General features: G+C 38.9%; 1 protein-coding gene across 13 annotated transcripts in view; it reads left to right on the plus strand.

Moving 5' to 3' along the window:
* The window catches only part of ABI1 (abl interactor 1), a 104,177-nt gene that overhangs the window by 74,471 nt on the left and 10,586 nt on the right, over positions 1–19,120 (plus strand). For 3 of the 13 annotated variants that reach the window (XM_005290903.5, XM_005290906.5, XM_065582944.1), the window contains exons 4-9: positions 4,878–4,892; positions 5,629–5,729; positions 9,177–9,317; positions 12,222–12,322; positions 13,433–13,513; positions 15,380–15,556. In XM_005290903.5, the coding sequence (XP_005290960.1) occupies positions 4,878–4,892; positions 5,629–5,729; positions 9,177–9,317; positions 12,222–12,322; positions 13,433–13,513; positions 15,380–15,556 (616 nt within the window). The remainder of the gene's footprint in view (positions 1–4,877; positions 4,893–5,628; positions 5,730–9,176; positions 9,318–12,221; positions 12,323–13,432; positions 13,514–15,379; positions 15,557–19,120) is intronic. The other 10 variants (XM_005290905.5, XM_005290908.5, XM_005290904.5 and 7 more) reach the window with 7 other exon arrangements.

Below are 19,120 nucleotides of genomic sequence, written 5' to 3' on the forward strand. Positions count from 1 at the left end.
AGTGGATCATCATGCAGAAGGAGAGAAGCAAAAGCAGGAACATGTATGGAGAGGCATGAGGAAGGGCTCTGCTCTGTGTATTTCTCCCGCCCTCTGAGCCCATGAGATCAGCAGCTGTTGTGTGGTTGATGCTCTGCTGATGGGGGAGGGAGAAGATAGGCAGCAGCTGTTCTCCATAGTATATTTCCCTCCTGCTGGGGAAATCGCTGTGGGAGTTGATGATGTTTCTAGTAGTATAAACTGCCCACCACAGTTTCTATGTACCAAAAGGCTACACTACCATTGTAGGGAGTTAATCAGCGGCAGCCCAGATCCTTAAGGAACCTGGGTGCTGTGTGGGATCCAGAGTCCACAGTTAGCACACAGGGACAGGCCACCCCTAAAATGGCCCAGGATCTACCTAATTATACTCTTATTGGCTTGTGGGTCTGAGAGTTTTTCAGGCTGTCCCCATATCTCTACTCCACAATGCTCAAACCTCTCTCTTTGGAGGGGGCAGTGCTTAGAATTCTGTTCCAGTTGTAGGATTTTTCCTGGGATGGGAACAGTGAGCCCAGGGATACCATAAGTTTTTGGTTTTGATGCATCATATGTGAGCAGTGGATTTTTTTTTAAACTGTTGCACTTGTCATTAGATTTAACATGGCTCACTTCCCTTTTCATTGAACAAACGTTCTGTGTAAATGGTTGCAAGAAATAATGTACACACAAGCAGATTTTGCCAGTCTGTTAGATACTAAATAGTCACTCAGCAACCATTCTCTGGGGATGAGGGCAGGGGGACATAACTGAAGTCGTTCCCTCCTCAACCCCATGTAAATCAGAACCTATTATGACATGAAATGCTGCTTTAATGTATGAAGACTCTGGCTTAGTAACTTAAAAAAAAAATTAGACACAAGTTAATTTAACCATTCTTCCATTCTCTTCCTTTTGTTTTGTGAAGGAAAAAATAGGTCAAATGCTGTTATCCATACAGAAAATCCAGGGCTTAAAGAATGTTGCTGAAAAGAATTATGCCTGTCTAGCAGCCCTGCTAGAATTTTAAAATATTCTGCGTGAAAAATGAAAGGCAGGTAGAATTGGTGCTATCAGGGTGTCTCAGTCCACCTGATTGTAAAATGAAGGTTTAAAGCAGAAATGGAAATGCATTTTTATGCTAAATGTAGATAATGTGTTTAACACTCACTAAATGAATTGTCCAGTAGTTACAATTGATTGAGTTTATTGTATGAAACTAGTAATTATTTTTTAAAAATTACAGGAAGACTGAGCACCTTAAGTGGAGACTTTGGAAGAATTTTAAAATCTCCTAGATATGAGGCACTTGTGACAAGGTGAAGATTGATTAATCAGTCATGGACCCAAGAAAGATGCAGGGGATAGGGAAAGGAGAAAATTTAAACTGGAGATGGAGGCTCCAAATCCCATAGTACTTAAATATGAGAAGTGGGTTTGATTTTCAACATCTGTGAATGCTTGCCATGTACCAGCTTAGTCACTTACATTCTTCATGTTTATATCTACCACATAAAACAGAGAACAAAAGACAAGACTATGAGGAAAAGATTTCTGTGCACCTGCTGTTTTTCTCCCCTGTAGGGAAAGGCCTTTTATGTTGGATCCAGCTGAGCATTAACTATTTTTGTAGAGACTTATTAGAAAGATTTAAATAGGCACTTCTACAAGCAGCCAATGATTTGGAGCCTGAGACTCTGAATTCTCCTTGTTCCTGGTATTGGTTAGTGTCCGACACTAGCACTTCATGTCATTCTGCCAATTGCATTGCTGCCATGTTATCATTCAGAGGGCCACTATCAAACAATACATATTGCTGTAGATTAAAGGACACTGAGGTTAAAAATAACCATGAGTGTTGCCAACACTGATAATTTTATCATGAGGCTCATGATAGCTGGTGCTTTAAGAAAAACACCAAATTAACTTTAAGTGAGAATCTCCGCTTTAGATTTATTTTTTGTTAAGTAAGTTTCTAGAAAAAGTTCATTGTTGCAGAGAAAACCTTGGAAGCGTGAATCCTGAAAGACAAAACTAGAAGCTAATGTGCCTCCCACCACCCTCTTTTAAAAAACCTATTGCTTTGTAAGCCAAGCTCTTGAGTTTTGGAGCCTGACTCATGATTTTGAATGCTTGGAGTCAGTGATACTGAAATGTTTAAAAAATATAAACGTAATGTAACGTTCTCCTAATAGAGAACCCTTCATCTGAGGATCTCAAGCCAAACATTTATTTTACATGTTTTACAAACCTTTCAGAGACATAAAAGTTGAACATAATTCATGAACAAATTTTCTTTCTTGTGCTGCTAATAATAGCTTAGAGTAATAAAAAGGGAAAATCTAAAAAAGCCAACTGGATTTTTGTTTACTTGGACAACAAAAGTACTATCCCTTTTGTTCATTGTCTACATCTGCTTACATTTCACTTTCTGGTTACACAGCATTAACAGGAATCTGTAACTACTGGATTGCAAACAATATATGGCATATTGCTAATCTAAAAATAAAGTTCCATTAAAATAATAAAATATTACGGAATCTTTCTACTGATGTTTACTTTTGTAGAAGATTTGTTTTAGAGCCTATATTGGCCTGACATTGTCCCTTTGGGTCCCAGAACAGCCGCTGAGGCTAAGTATTGTCCTCCATTTTACTTATAAGGAAACTAAGACAGTGTGACTTGCCTAAAGTCCCAAAAGTTAGTGGCAGAACTGGAACTAAAAATCTCCAATTCCAGAATGCAGATCACATGTAGGAATCAGGAAGAGAACCCTCTGGGTTGTTATGCATATCTCTTTCTAGGTTCATCCCTGAGTTTTCAGGAGCCCAGTGAGAAGCAATGTGTGAGAGCCTGTTCATTATGCCTCAGTTCCCACCTACCAAGATAGCCCCTGGCTGCTTGTGACTCTTCTTTAATACCAATACCATATCATGTGATACTCCAAAATTGATCCGGGTACTCCACCAGAAAAGTAGGGAGGGGATCCATGCGTACAACGTGCTACTCAGGCTATACTTTTGCTGTTTTGGCATAGGGCTGCTCCTGATATTCTCATTTGAGTAATAAGGAAAACAGCTAAAAATGGTTAGTTGAGTAGTCATCAAGAAAAATCTTGGATTTTCTAGTGCAATTGACTGATTATTGGTGAAAGGAACATCTAAGGTTAGCTAATCTGTAAGCTTTTTTTATTCCTGTATTCTTAGACAATGTGGCTACAATTTTTAGTGTTTGAAATAAAATGCAGCTCCCTGAATCACTGCTAGATGTCTGCATCCACTCTGCAGAGGAGGCGGAGCATGATGGAACAAAGCGGTGCGGGGGAAGAATCATTTATTTGTAGATAGTCCTGACCAAAAGAACTAAATGATCTGAGAAACCTGGATGAATGAGACCATGCTGGGAGACCAGGGTGGGGTGAGGGGTGGGGGTGGGACTGAGATAAAAGGAGGGGTTAGGTGTTTGAGAGACCTGGGAGGAGTTCTGAGCTAAAATGCCATGCTTTCTCTAAGTCTTCAGCTGGAAGGTTAGGATCTATGGCCTTCTTGATCTCTTAGCAGAATTCCTTGTTTTACGCCATTGTCCTTAGCAACTGGAAAAATTAAAAAGGGAAGGAACATAGTAGATGGGGAGACAAAAGCAGATTCATTGCTAAAAGCTTTGTTTTCCAGGAAATTAGTAGCTGTTTTAAAAATATAGTGCTCGGGGATGATACCAGTCTGACAATCTTGGAGACTGAACTTCTGTATTCATCCATAGAACAGGTGCGTCAGAGACGATAGTAGCATAAACATCCTTAGTCTGCCTCTTGCCAATAAAATTCAGTCCAGACTTAGAGTTGGAGGGACCCACTTTAGTTCCACTTCCTATATCTTGACTACTGCTGAAACTGCCAACAAGGATGCTAGATTTCTCATTACGTGGACAACTTTTCTTTAGGGATTGGTCAGAAAATGCCAAACTGCTTCCAAACAGCCAACAAAAGGTAATGACTTTTTACCACTATCAGTATTGCTTCCCCCAGCCACTCAAAAACTGAGGCAGGTATCTTTTCCCTCCTCCCTCCCCCCAATAATTAAAAAAATACATTTTGTGTTCTTTTTATGTTTTCTGATTTTTGAGCCTTTAGGATAACCTGAAGTCACATTTTTATGCTTTCCTTTGCAACCATGAGGGCTAGAAACATACTACTTTTTAAAACAAAAGCAGAGATCATCATCTGACTCCAAAAGTCAGAACTTCAAGACAAATGCTAATTTTGATGCTGGCAATAAAATCATAAGAGCTGGCACTGCTGCATTAGTGACCTGGATTGGATTTCAAGCAGCAACCTAGAGCAGTGAAAGGCTCTGTTGCATATCCAGTCTGAGAATTCCCTTCTTTGAATTCTTTTTTGCCATTCAGTGCAGCAGGTAGGACTTCTCCATTCTGGGTTCTATTCCCAAATTACTGATGGTTTAATACATTCTGTAATGTGTGATAGAGATTGTATAGCGAATGTGTGGTTTTGATATTTTATAACTATAAAATGTTCTTGGTCTTGGATTAGTGTCAACCAAACATCTTAAACTGGTGTTAGAAACTTAAGGCTGGCAAGAGGCATGTGTCCCTTTTGCTGGCCACGAGGGTAATAAATGTAAGTTTAAGTGTTTTGTTTGGAGATGCCTATTAATTGTGATGTTTGTCCTGTGACTGCTTATGAGCTCATGAGATCTTTACCAGCATACCTGGGATGCAATGTAAGTTGTTAGGGAAATGAATTACTGTTGTTGTTTTTTTTATTAAAAAAAGTTGTCCTATCAGTTGTGATAGATCTGCTATTAATTTCTGCTTTCCCCCCTTTTTTTGCCAACGTTAAGTGGCTAAAAGCCAAGGTAAGAAGAACCATTTCTCATTTGATCCACAGTGCCTCATTGTATTGATAGTTGAGGCTGCAGAGCCATTAAAACTGAAAGCTAGAACTCTCCTCTACTTCTTTCTGCTTTTCATAGGTTATTTAGGTTAAATAAGCTCTACTTCAGTGCAGATTTGCAACATTTAGCCTGGATGTGTTAATATATCAGTGATATATTGACATTTGCATTTATACATAGATACATTAATTTCTCTAACACATGTAGCGCTTTGCTCTGATTTGGTAGATGCCTTGATCCTATCGACTTACATTTTTTTTATAGGAGGTTTCCCAGACAATATGCTTGACTGTGCTAGTCAAATAGCTGAGCTAAATTGAGTGAGAAATTTTGAACGAAGACTGACAGTTTTATAGAGTCAGCTTTAATTTTTTATTTAAAATATTCATAGTGGAACTGACACACAAATGGAATGTAATAGTAATTTAAAGAGGGAAAAGGGGAAGACTTTTTTGCATGAACTTGTCATCTGCTTAATTTTCAGATGTACTTCAGCTGTAAAATGACAGTTAAAAACAATATGAAACTTACGTTTAGGGTTTGTTTCCTTTTCCTGTTGTCTTCTCTAGGGTGTAGATAAAACGAGCTGTTCAATAGCTGTCTGGGAATCCTCACTTCCTATTCTTACATTAAAAAATAACTCTCAAAAGTAGAGACATTTAAGTATAAAAATAAAATCATGTTCCCCTCATTTCAGCATGGAAATAACCAGCCTGCAAGAACTGGCACCTTGTCAAGGACAAATCCACCTACACAAAAACCACCAAGTCCTCCTATGTCAGGCCGGGGAACTCTGGGGTAAGAATGAGACTTTCATCCAGCCTCTCTAAGAGAGAATTCTAATTGTGCAGATATCAATATTGCCTGGATAAGTGAGTATGTGAAGGCTCTGAGTACCCTCTGGGCTCTAGTGAGTTAGACAGATCACCTTTCCATACTAAACATTTGAAATGTTCTGATTCTTTCAAAGGGGCTTCATTTAAAAAACTATCTTTTCATGGCAGTATTTTTATATTACGGATTGAAGTGGCTGAGGTTTGTTTTCATTTCTTATAGTAATCAGGCAAAAATATTATTGCATATTTAATAAAAATGAATTTTGATTAAGGTTCTCATTTACACTAACAAAGCAAAAGGATTTCAGTGTTAAGAATCTTACTTTGTTGCTAACTCACTCTTGATTCCTTGACAGAGGAGAGTTGTGAAAATGCATTCCATGCTTTGTGCAATATTTAAAGAAAATGTGTGTGGAGAGAAGTTAAGGATGTACTGGCAACACTAACTCTCATTTGTTTGCTCATTTGAATGAAAATTTTAATGCTTAATTGAGGGAACTGCACCCCCCAGCACAACCACTTTCTACTTCAGCTTCTGTTTCACTGCTGTTTGACCTCTGTACATCAACAGATTATTATGAAATGGATTGAAATGGTGATACTTGAAAACACTGAGTATATAGAATGCAATTCTGTTTTGGACTATTGTGTGAGGCCTTTTGGTTGAGATCTTAAACAGAAACTCCTGTCTAGGGATGTTGCTGTTCACGGTCACTTGAATCTTTGCCTTTAACATGTAGGGTACGGTAGATGGAACGTGAGCGCTGGTGGGCTGGCAAAGATTTAGCAGCTACGGATGAGTTAGTTTTCCAAGTTGGGGAGCTGAGTAATGGTGGGATTGGTTACAAGGCAGCTCACAGTGGGGATCAAGAGAGCCAGGCAAGAAAAGTGGGGAGAACTACAGCCCCCTTTAAGAGTGTTGCAGGGCTCTGGAAGCACTGAAGACTTTAATCCTGATGCAGTGCTGCACTGTCACTGTTTATATATCAAAATGTAATAATGTACTGTGTTTTTTTAAAACAAAACAAAACAAAAAAACTCTCCGGGTTTTTGTTTGCTTGGAGTGGGTTATGGATCACTCAGAAGATTCAATGAGAATCTTGATCCACTGTTGATTAGTATTGCATAGGCTCCAGTTACCTGCTTGATTGAGACCATCCCACCAGAGAGTATGCTGTATTTCAGCTGTGGGTAGAGTGAAGTGTGCTGGGATCCTTCAGGAAACAGTGGATAAAGATCATGGGTGAAATCCTGGATATTGAGGGGAAGAGATGATTGGTTGGGGGAACGACCAAAATACACAGCAAGGATTACATCTTTTACATCTACCTCTTTCTTTTTGAAAGAGTGTTGTGTGCCGTTTTTTATCTTTTGGCATCGAAGTGCATGCATCTAGAATATATTCTGCTACTTTACCTCAAGCATGCAAAAATATTGCCAGAAACCACAAAGTTTGCTTCTTTTTCTTTCCATTTGAAAACTGTTGATAGAAATTTAAAACCAACACAAAATATGCAATTTTAGGACTGTAACAGAGCATGTTAGCAGCACACTTAAGAGTAGGCATTGCCACCTGGTCAGTTGCTGGGGCTTGGCCCTTCTAAGGCAAAGGAATTCTGGGAAATGTAGTTGGGCCGGGGGGAAGAGGTGCGTCCAAAGATCAGGTTACAAAGAAGGAACCAGGTGATTGTGGGAGGGGATCTATAAGAAGGAGTTTGAGCTCAGTATAACAGAGTCCTGGAGGGAGCAGGAGGTTTAGGAGAACTAGGAAACAGCTTCTCCCAGGCAGAGTAGGAAAAGCTTAGAAGAAGTTGGACCAAGTAGAAAAAGCATCACAGGAAAAAATGAAGCAAGGGTGTGATGGGAAATGGACAGCCACTGCCTGCTTAGGAGCCCTAAATTAGAATGTAGACTAGCAGGAGGGCTTGAGATCCTTTGCAGTTCCACCTGAAGGTAGTAGGTATTAACACCACATTGATAGAAAAAGGAATGACTGAGCTCTGTGAAAGGAACTACTGAGAGAGAATGTTCAGAGCCTTGAGCAGTGGAAAGCCTACTTGCTTAACTGGATTCTGTCCATTAGCCAAGTCAGCTCCGAGGAACTGGAGTGGGGGAATTATATATGCAGATTATATAAGAGAGTCGTCATAAAACAAAGCTATCGAAACATGGGCTACTCTATTTCCTCCCCACATTTTGTCCAGAAGTGGAATACCCATTGTTAACATCCTATGTTTTTTTAAATTGTGAGGTTATTCCTATTGGAAGTCTGTGTGAAGTCTTTTTACTTTGCAGTTTCAATCATATTTGTGTTCTAGTTATAAGAGATTAAGATGCACACCTGTCTTTCATTTTCTGATGATTGATCTTTCTGACACAACAGAAGCCCAATGGCAGCTCATATTTTAAAACTTTCTCTAGTTCTGTGTATGATAGAAACTCATTGATTCACAAATCCATACAAACAACTGGGCTATTGTTTATCAGGAATGGTTTTAGTAATAGTGAGGTCTAGTGCTCCTGAGACATTTTGTAAGAATTCTAAGTGTAACACTATATTATTCTAGTGAACATATTAAGTAACTTAATTAAAACTAACTACAGCAGATTACTGAATATATCATAGTTTTTGTGATGCATTGGCCTTGCTTTTTTGTCTTGCTTACCAAATTCAGAACCTTGCAATGGGCCCCCTAATAATTAGTAAGGTTCTATTATATTGCTGAGTCATTGAATTAATATAATGTATGTTTAAATTGTAATCTAACAAGAAGCAGCACAAATGATTAAAGATGTTCATAGTCTCCGATTTCCTCCCCATCTGTGAGCTCCCTCAAAAAAGGGAACAGGGACTCCAAACATGCTCCTGGTGTGAGAATGTGAATACTTTTTAGCAAAATAATTTTTAGGACATTTGTACCTCCCTCAAAATGTTCTATGTAAACATTATCTTAACTACTGTTGAAGGGCACCACTGTAATAGATAAGTGTGCGTTGCATAGCATGTGCATATAGTTGTTGTAATCTGACGAGTGTTTTGTGGCCATGTGTTTGATGTTTTTGTTTTTAAATTAGCTTTTAGCTTAAAGGAACATACAGCTTGGCCTTAACTGTATGAAAGCATTTTCAAAAGAATTTTTTTCAGTAGGTTTTATTTCATATATTACCTAGACACTGAAATTTCCCTTTCACCTTTTAAAATATAATTTGTCCTGGAAAGGTGACTAAAATTAGTCCCTTTAACATGTTGAACGAAACACCTATTTAATTTGCCACTTTCAGAGATGGTTTCTATATGGTAATGTTGGGTCACTGTGCAGTGATCTTAAGTGAAGGTTTAGGAAAATAAATGGTTTCATTACTTTAATTAAAGCTTTTTCTCTCCTCCAACCCACTTTCATTTGACTAGACGAAATACTCCTTACAAAACCTTGGAGCCAGTTAAACCTCCAACTGTTCCTAATGATTACATGACCAGCCCTGCCAGACTTGGAAGCCAACACAGTCCAGGAAGAACAGCTTCCTTAAACCAGAGACCAAGAACACACAGGTAGAGTACATTGCTTCTAATTCTATGGTTGTGTCTTGACTGGCATGCTGACACTCACCAGCATTGCAGCAAAGCTTTATGCCTGGCTTCTTCTAAGGTGGATGGAGAAGACAGATGTAGTTTAAATACCTTAGATTCTTCTTTATACATGGTGCTGTCTGGATTTGGTACCTCTAGATCTATTAACTTCAGTAGGATCTGTATCAATTTTTCAAATTTAATGCTACAGAAGCTTTGTTTGTTTATATGTACATACATACACACACAGAGCTTTGAGTGCACGACTTATTGTCTTCTATCGTTTTTTGCCTCATCAGAATAGGCAAAATTTCAGAAATTATAGGAGTGAATAGAGAGATGGAATATGTCAGACTATTTAACTTATTTCAGACTTTAGGCCGGGATAGGTGTACAGGTAAGTGCTTTCACTGCTGCTAATTGTATAGGGAAGCCGTTCCTGATTAGAAAATACTTTAATGAAGTTTGCCTGTCAGCAGTGTGGTTTGCTTTTATTGTTCAGAGAAAAATTCTGCTTGTGACATGGTAGATTGACAATATTGGAAGCTAAAATTTATCCACAGAACCAGTTCAGCAATGCCAGTCAGCTTCCTCATACTGAGGCACGTTGGCAGAACAGTACTTTCTCTGGGGAGATCATCTCTTGGGATGAGAGAGTAGTGCTGTCTCTATACCTATTGACTATTTGCCCTTTCAATCTGTTTGTTGAGGCTTCAATACAGTCTCTGGTCAAACTGCAAGAAATAAATTGACAATGGCTACCTGAATACAGACAGGATTCAGACAGTGGTTTATTGTCCCAGGAATAGATATGATGTGATTGTTTCAATGTTTAATAGCATAATGGCAGTTCAGGGAGTCCTTATGGATTTTGGGAAAACATGTTAACTTCATCTTTGAGCAGCTTGCTGTCAGTTGAACAATATTGTCAGATTAAAGTATTTTATAAACCAGGATGCAATCTGTTTAATTGGCAGCCATACAATCTCCCTTTTTTTGTCTAACAAGATCTTCTTTGTAGACTGCAGTTAATCTTCAGCATACAGAACACTAATATTGAAGGAATTATCTTGGCTCCCAGTTCAGATCACTGATTTTCTCTTTTGATAGTAAAGTTATTGTCTTAAGATATTTTTTGAATGATCTGTGCCTGACTCCTTGCTAGCAATTTATATATGGTTGCATAGAAATGGTAAATAAAGTGCATTGAGTGCTACTATATTTTTATTAGGATGGATATGTAGAAATGGCTTTTTAGTTGCAGGGCACCACATCCGTTTAATTCTCTGTTGAAACTTTGTAAATACAAGTCTTGGCTAAAGGCATATTTATTTAATTTGTCCTTAGAGTAAGAATCCATCACCTAGTTTCCATTTGGTTGAAAAATATGTAATGACCTCCAAGATGTCTGCATGAAAAAGTTATCAAAATTATTATCATTGCTCTCTCTGGCTAGTGGCTGGGCTAGTTGCAGTAGAATTGTTAATGACTCAAAATAAACTTGAACACAAGTATTCATTTAGGAAAAGGAGACTTCTTCAGCATTATAGCACACATCACTGGAATTACAAATAGTTTATGCTTGAACCCTTTTCACACCCAATTTATCATTACAGTAACTCCTCACTTAAAGTTGGCCCGGTTACGTTGTTACGTTGCTGATCAATTAGGGAACATGCTCATTTAATGTTGCGCAATGCTTCCTTATGTTTGGCAGCCGCCTGCTTTGTCCACTGCGTGCAGGAAGAGCAGACTGTTGCAACTAGCTGGTGGGGGCTTGGAACCAGGGTGGAGCAGCAGCCCCCCATCAGCTTCCCACTCCCCTAAGTTGCCCTGAGCAGCAGCTGCCCAGCAGGCTATCAGTTGCCGGCTGTTCAGCTGTCCCTCCCCCCACAAGCTGCTCCCCGGAGCTTCCTGCTTGCTGTGGAGGGGAGGGGGGAAGAAGGGGGCTAATGTCAGGGTGTCTTCCTGCCCCTGCTTATCCCTTCTCTATATAGAGCAGGAGGGAGACACAACAGGGCTCAGGACCGAGAAAGCTGGCCGCAGCTGCTGTCTCAACTTCCTGATCTTTTTAAAGGCAATGTACTTAGTGTGGTGTCAGCATACTTAAAGGGGCAATGCACTTCTCTCTCTCAGGATGTGTGTTTGTCTGTCTGCCATGCTGTCTCCCCTCCCTCCATTTGTGCTGCCTTGTAAAGTGTGAGGCTACATTAACAATGTGTTAACCCTTGAGGGCTCATCTGAGTGCTAGTTCATCATTTAGCAGGAAGGCATTCCCTGGGAAATATCCCACCCTAACTTCACCACCTCAACCAAGCTTCACAATCATGATTGCTGTGTACAGAATTAAATTGTTTAAAACTTACACTATATGTCTACAAAATATATAGATTGGAAAAAAAAAATTCCCTGGAACCTAACCCCCCCATTTGCATTAGTTCTTATGGGGAAATTGGATTTGCTTAACATTGTTTCGCTTAGTCGCATTTTTCAGGAACATAACTACACCATAAAGTGAGGAGTTACTGTACTTAATTTAAGGTGCCTGGAACCATTACAGTATTCACATTGGACTGACAGCTGTCTAGATCTTGTATAGTTGCTTACATTTGTAGGTATAAGTAATTAAAAGCCATAGATGTATAAAAAGTGGCTAACAGCTTAGCTAATGATATCTGTATCTACTAGAGTTTTAATACATTTTGATTTAATGATCTGAGGGCGGTAAGTAATAGGGGTTTCAGGAACAGTCAGTCTACAGGGGGTTTTTCCTCACATTTATGTAATTGAGCTAGTTTATTTGGTCACTGTTCAGATAAGTGATATGAATGTTGGTGAGGCTGTATGGAAAGCAGTGCTGACATGTCGTCTCCTCCTCCCCTTTAGTGGTAGTAGTGGAGGAAGTGGCAGTCGAGAGAACAGTGGAAGCAGCAGTATTGGCATTCCCATTGCCGTGCCTACACCTTCGCCACCAACTGTTGGGCCAGGTATTTGAGGTTCTTTTTATGATACCTAATACTGCAATGTGACTCATTCAGACATTTTCTCATAAATGTCAAGGGAGCCTTGAAGTTCTCATCCTTTCCCTTTTGAAGAGGTTGGAAGAGAATCACTCCCAAAACAAACAACAAAATGACAAAAATGGTCAGCTGCTATTTTTTTCATTCATTTTTATTCATTACATTGTAACATGATTTTTTAAAAAATCAGGATTATCTTTTCTTTTTAAGATATAAGGAACAGGTGGAATCCATGCTTTCAAACGCCTGTTGACAAGTAGACATTTTTAGATGTCCTGAGAAGAAGAAACAGCCATTCTGTATGCATATGATCGGAATTGTTTTTTGAAATAGTCTATTGATTTTTATCACTTACCATTTAGAAAATTATTTACAATTTTAAACAAACTTCTTCTTTCGATTAAACCACTAAAGGAGATTGAAAGAAAGCCTAGGAATAAACAAACACCATCAATAGTGAAATTCAACAACATCCACCAGTGTGATTAAAACCAAAGTGAATCGTAGTGTGAAAATCATTTAAAGCTTATTGCACAGCATCAAAAGCACGTGCCTCTACCATTTGAGTTGGAGAACTTTTAGCGATTTGAAGGTGCTGTAGTTGGCTGTTACAGTCAAGAGCTAAGACAGTAAAGTAAGACATGATCACTGGCCTAGTGAATGTGTGTCACATAGGCATGGTAAGCTATTTTGGACAAAACATTGACCATCCTAGTTTCAGAAACTAGACTTGGTGGTATTCACAAGTCAGATTTTTACTCTGAGGTGGAACTTTGCTGTTGTATCTTGTTTCTTTGTTTACAAATGTTCACTTCTTACTAAGTCTTAAGGCCCACTCTGTGTTCTTGGCCTGCATAGGGATCTGCATGCATGGATCTTACAAAGCACCCCAGTAAAATCGATAGGTACTCCCTGCAGGAGAAAAGGTGTGCAATTGTAGAACCCTTTGCAGGATCGGGGCCTGTGTGTATAATGTTGAATATTTTCTTATACTGTAAAGTCTCTGCGTTCCTGTTGTCTTTTAAAATGTAGCTCTTTTGCCATTAGCCTAACTGGCAATATGAACTATTTTATTAGCACAAATTTCTGTTCCTCCTCCTCCTGGAGTCCCGCCAGCACCACCACTGCCACCACCTCTCCCGATGGGCAGTACGATAGGTGAGACTTGTGTCAGCGCTGGCGTGATTGCAGTTATTTGACATAATCAATAATAAACTCCTCCTAATGGATTTATAGAAGCCGTTTGCCTTTTGTAGTGGGGTGTACGTGATCTGGTGTAGTCATCAATGTTAGTGGGTTTTTTTTAACAAATCTAATCCCAACTAATTTCCTGTGGTGAAAGCCTCTGAAGGTAAATAAATAAAGTATGGAAAAACTATATTAGTTGCTTTGAATCCTAATATTCCCACTAAAGCTAAAATCCAATTAACAATGTGAGTTCAGATTGAGTGTAGTCCTTGTTCATGTGTTCTTGTGTTTGGGAGAGGGGATGGGAAAACAAGAAGTTCACCAATAAAGTACACCGTAGTTTGAAAACAGTAGTGGGTAGAGTGGAGATGGTGCATACAGGGATTTCTCTTGTGAACTGATTATGAAGGAAAATGTAAAAGGAAAAGCAGAAATGTCTGGCTCAGTGACTTGGGTACAATTCTCTGATCCTTCATGGAGATACAAAACCGGGAGACTTCAGGAATTCTCCTGCATGAGCCAATGAGAAGATACAAGTGACTTGCTTCCTGGTAGATTTGGGTGGGATGGTGAAGGAAATCAGTTTTCATTGCTCTTTGGCACTTTGAAGCACCTTGGATTCACAAGCATTAAAGTCATTATTAAGGACCCTGTCAGTTTGTCTCCTCAAGCTGCACAATGAATGACACGCATAGCTGTTAGTGAGGAGTTTTGAGAGCATTCCTTAGAGAACTTTTAGTTCACCATCCCAATCAAGGACAATTATTAGAATTCATTCTCTTACCTCAAAACTAACTTTAGAGGCTTTGACCCATATAATCCTTGTACACTTTCTCTTATCTGAAATAAGTGAAAGTGACTTTGAATAGTGTTATATTAGTCTGTAAACTTCAGAATGTACTTTGTGTGTGTGTATGTATGGTATGTGTTTACATCTATGTGCATGTAGTAATATTTTACTCCAATACTGTTACTACATTTGGAATCTTAAAAGAACTTGTACATTGGCAAAAAGAGGTCAAGCAACACAAGACGCTCATCGGTTTGCATAGTGTGAAATTCTGACTTTTGTGACACACGCACACATGACATAGCAAAAATGAAAAAAGATGGACTGTTTATTCATTACTAATCTGCAATATTGAGAATGTTGCAGACCAGATGTGAGGCAGGTAGGAATTGGTGTTGATCTCTCAGAAGAATGCTGAAATATCTTGTGTTGACTATTCTAGTTTGTTAATGCAAGTTCCCTATATGGAAGCACAGTTGTTAAGCAGTAGAAATTATAAATGTGGAAAGTGTCTTAGAATCGTATCACTCTGTTTTTTATGCTTGATTGAGCACCCAATTTAAAAACTTTGTTCTGGTGGTGATGGTGTCCTTTTCTCCCTCTATTTTTCTTAACCTACACAAATATGCTTTTTCTTTGGCTAGATTGAAGGCATCTGTTTCAGAATGCAAAAATGTTTGCTTTCAAGAAGATATGCAACCTTCTCAAAGTGTGCTTCTTTCTTTTCGTTTAACAGGTAGTGCAACAACAAAAATTCAGTTAAATTAGGAAACAAGCTGATCCAACATTCTGTATAAGTGGGTTAAAATAGCTACAACATTTCAGGAAACATAAATGAGATCTTTTTATGAATGTTATTTATGTATTTTACATGGCTGATAGCACAGGACTGGTATAACAAGATGTTTTTTTTGTTTTGTTAATATCTCGCTGTTGGTTTCAAGTATTCACCATGTTCTGGGTCTTTTTTCTGTTTTCTGCATTCTGTCCTAAGTAATACTTGGCTTAAGTCTTCTTGTTGGTTCCTTTTCGCTACTGCTTTTCAGCTGCTCCTGGTTCAGCTCCTGGTTCCCAGTATGGCACAATGACCAGGCAAATTTCACGACACAACTCTACCACTTCTTCAGCATCTTCTAGTGGATACAGACGGAATCCCTCTGTGACTGCCCCATTTTCTGCTCAACCTCATGTTAATGGCGGGCCTCTCTATTCTCAAAACTCAAGTAAGCCTCTGTGCTTTGCCGTTATGCAGCAATCATAGAATGTTTTGAGCTGAATGATTTGAAGTATGATTTCTCTGTGATAGGCAACAATCAGAATCCAAATGCTGTTTGGTTTTCTCCCTCTACTTGAGAAAAATAGCAAAAAGGTACACTTTGCCTCCTTTGAATTATACACAACACTTTTTCCCTAGAAAGTGATCAAGCAGTTAATGTAATGGGTAACACCAGGCTTACCTAATTAATTATAAGCAAATGTTACTTAGCATTTCAGGTGTGCTGGGTGTACTTTTGTGCACACAGTCCAAAAATATAAGCTCTTCTGAAGGGAGAACTAATTTGGTAGGATCTGGAATATTGGCTGTAGAGAGAGCTATTGTTTAAAACTGGACCATTAATATTTCAAATACATTATGAATGTTCCTGTTCTACTAAAAATTTAAATGATGAGGAGAAAAATTGTTGGCTATCACTGTTAAATGTCTTGCTGTCTGATACTGAGACCACAGGATGAAATAGCTGGAAATCATGTTCCTTGCATAGCGTTAATATTACCTGCTTTCCTCTCTTATTTCATTTAATAAATAACCACAGTATTATGGGATTTCTCCAGTACTTGAGTTCCCTTTAGGCCTTTCACGTCTCAGCACTAACTGCAATAGCATGATTTAAAGAACTGATTAGGGGACAGAAATATATCGTCACAATGTTTTTTTTTTAAATGGTTTAAAATATTAGCATAGTCATTACTAAATCCCCTGTTTATGTTTAAAATATTTAAGAAGAGGGGAATTGTGAAAAGACTGATGTGGAATGAAGCAGAAAAACCTGTGGATGTACAGCTAGCATACCCCTGCACTCACACATCTAGTGGAGTCACCTAGCCAGCAGAGCAAGAACACAGATGCCCATACTACACCTTTCCCATCCCGAGGCTCCCAGCTGTAGAAGTTCACTGTTACACCCCGGCTCTGCCTTCCAAATGTCCAGCTTCTCCCCTCCCTCCTGCTCATCCCAAGCACCCCGTCCTCCAAATTCCTTACCTGAACTCGTGCCTCTCCTGGGTCCTTCTTCCAGAGTCTCTCACTCTTTTCCCCCCCCCCCCACCTGAGTCTGAGGTGGTGGGGGAACAGGACAGGGGTGATTTGGTCTCTTCTCTGCAGCAAGCTCGTCCCCTTCCCTGGCCTGTCAAGCTGGCAGCCTCCTGCTCCACACTGGATGGGGGAAGCAGGCAGCAGAAGAGATGAGCCAGTTCCAGAGAGCAGCATGCCACCTGCCCAACAGGGCACCCCTAGAAGCAGGGTGCTGCAAAGCAGGACCTCCTCCCTGAGCAGCTGATTGGTTAGCTGGGGGAAGTGCTGACTACTGAGCACTGCTGCACTTAAGCAGATTTGGTCTGTGCCTCTGCTGCCTCCCTCCCTCTACTCCAGGTGAGGGCCTGAAATTTAGGTAGCAAACCAGTGTTCCCCTCGCCCCTACTCGCAGCTAAATTATGCCCATCAAATTATGGTCATGCGCACACACAACCCCAAGATGGATTAATAATGCCCTACTGCTGGTCTCACCTAGTTTCAAAGATACCTTTCTGCTAGCTGCAACTTTTGCTACATCATCATCTCTCTGATATTTTTGCTCTGCAGTTGCAAGAGAATCAAGGACTGTCTTGGTGCTGCTCTAGCGTTATGTATGTGATATGTGAAAAACATTTAGATTAAGAACTTCCCCACTGATCTAGAGTTCATTTTCAATGAAAAACAATTTTATATAGATGGAAAGCTCCTGGGATGGTCAACATTTATTTATTTATTTTATTTAAACTAATATTTACCTTCCTCTTCTCCCCCAGGCCCCTCAGACATACTCAGTCCCCTTCATTTTCTCCACACACTTCACTGCAAAAATAATTCGTTGTAACTCAGAGAAGCTGTTCATTTTCAATAGTGATGTTCAGATGCCAAAACTAGATTTAATTTCTAAAATGGGTGAATTGCCTCAAATGTTATGTAACTGATTTTATTATTGAAAATTTAGATTCCGAATGCAATTTCTTTGTTCAAATGCAAGTATAATCCCTTAATCTGGATTGTATACAGTGCTTCAAAACATTGATTTTAGATTTTTTTTTTTTTAAAGGTATTGTGATGGGCATATTTTTTCACTTGAAACTATTTTCATCCACTTCCAAAATGGGTGATTTTTGACATTGTTGTCTTGACAAGACATCCAGTTTTTCCTGTTTCCCCTGGGTTACACTTTCATGTTTACGAACAGTAATTTTTTTCTCTGAAATGTTTGTTTCAGTTTTGTAAACAAATCTGCTTTCTTTTTCCCCTTTCACACTTCTACATTGATAAATTATATGGGGGAAATAGTTGGTTTTGGAATGAACTAAATGCTGCCTTTATTCAGCAAACAATGTTAATTACACCTTTGTTTTAAAACTGTTGCTTGCTCAGAAGAATAGAACCTCTTTCAATTTTACGATTCCAGTTAAATTACTCTGCTGAATTCACACCTCACAATGTTTTCATTTATAGTTAAATGTAAAAGTTTTAAAACTGAAAAAAAATGACTTAATTTGTTAAATGAGTTGGTCTATTTTTATCCTCTTGGGGAGATGTTACACCAGAACAGATCTTCGATGGCAGTCTCAACAGAGTTCAAGGCTTAAATGTTAATGGAGCTGAACTACTGTCCCCTTCCAGCACGAGTCTGACACACTTTGGTCAGTCAGTGCAGGGGAGCTTGTGTTGCTACTGCCTGTGCTTTATAAAGAGAGGACTTCAGTTTCTAGGCAGTCAGTCCTGTGCCTTTTTAATGAGCACTGACTGCACATACACACTTATAAAGAACACTAAACCCTTTGCTCAATAAAATGACTATATCAACAGAATACAGTTCGGAGGATGTGCACTCGTACATTTCAACTAATTGGATGAGAGTTCTGCATATGCATGGGAGGGCCATTTGTACCATTGGAACCTACACCCGCCTTCAGATTGCTTGGTGGCTCATATTTATAGAAGGCTTTAAAAAAATTGAAAACAAAATTTTATGCTGCTGGAAACCAATTTACAAGCTATTGTGTGTTTCAGCCAATGGGAGAGCAGGTCTTTCTTGTAAACCAATAAAAATACAATAGAGCCACAGTAGCATAGTAAATAGTGAAGCACTTAAGTGACTATCTATGAGAAAATAATCATTGGTCATTCAGTATGAAATAATTTATAATAGCTGGAGTTGCAGATTGTCTGCTCCTATAAACACATTTTTGCTTTGTCTCAAATTTATTTTATATATTCACCATATGTGTCTGCTATTATGTAACAGCAGGAGACCACCATCCTCTGAAACCTTGTATGTCCCATTAATATTTCTCTTTAAAAATCACAGAATTTTGGAGTAATCCTTCTTCTTTTTTTTTTTTTTAACAAGAATAAGGAAGTTATGTTTTGTGCAGTTTCTAGGTGCTAATGAGTGAAATCCTTCGTTCTCATGTCCTCTGAACTATGAACATTCAGACTGGATTTTGCCTCTGTCAGATAAATATATTTTTCTTTCTTGAGT

The sequence above is a fragment of the Chrysemys picta genome, chromosome 2 (assembly GCF_011386835.1).
Source record: "Chrysemys picta bellii isolate R12L10 chromosome 2, ASM1138683v2, whole genome shotgun sequence".
Lineage (NCBI taxonomy): Eukaryota > Metazoa > Chordata > Testudines > Emydidae > Chrysemys > Chrysemys picta.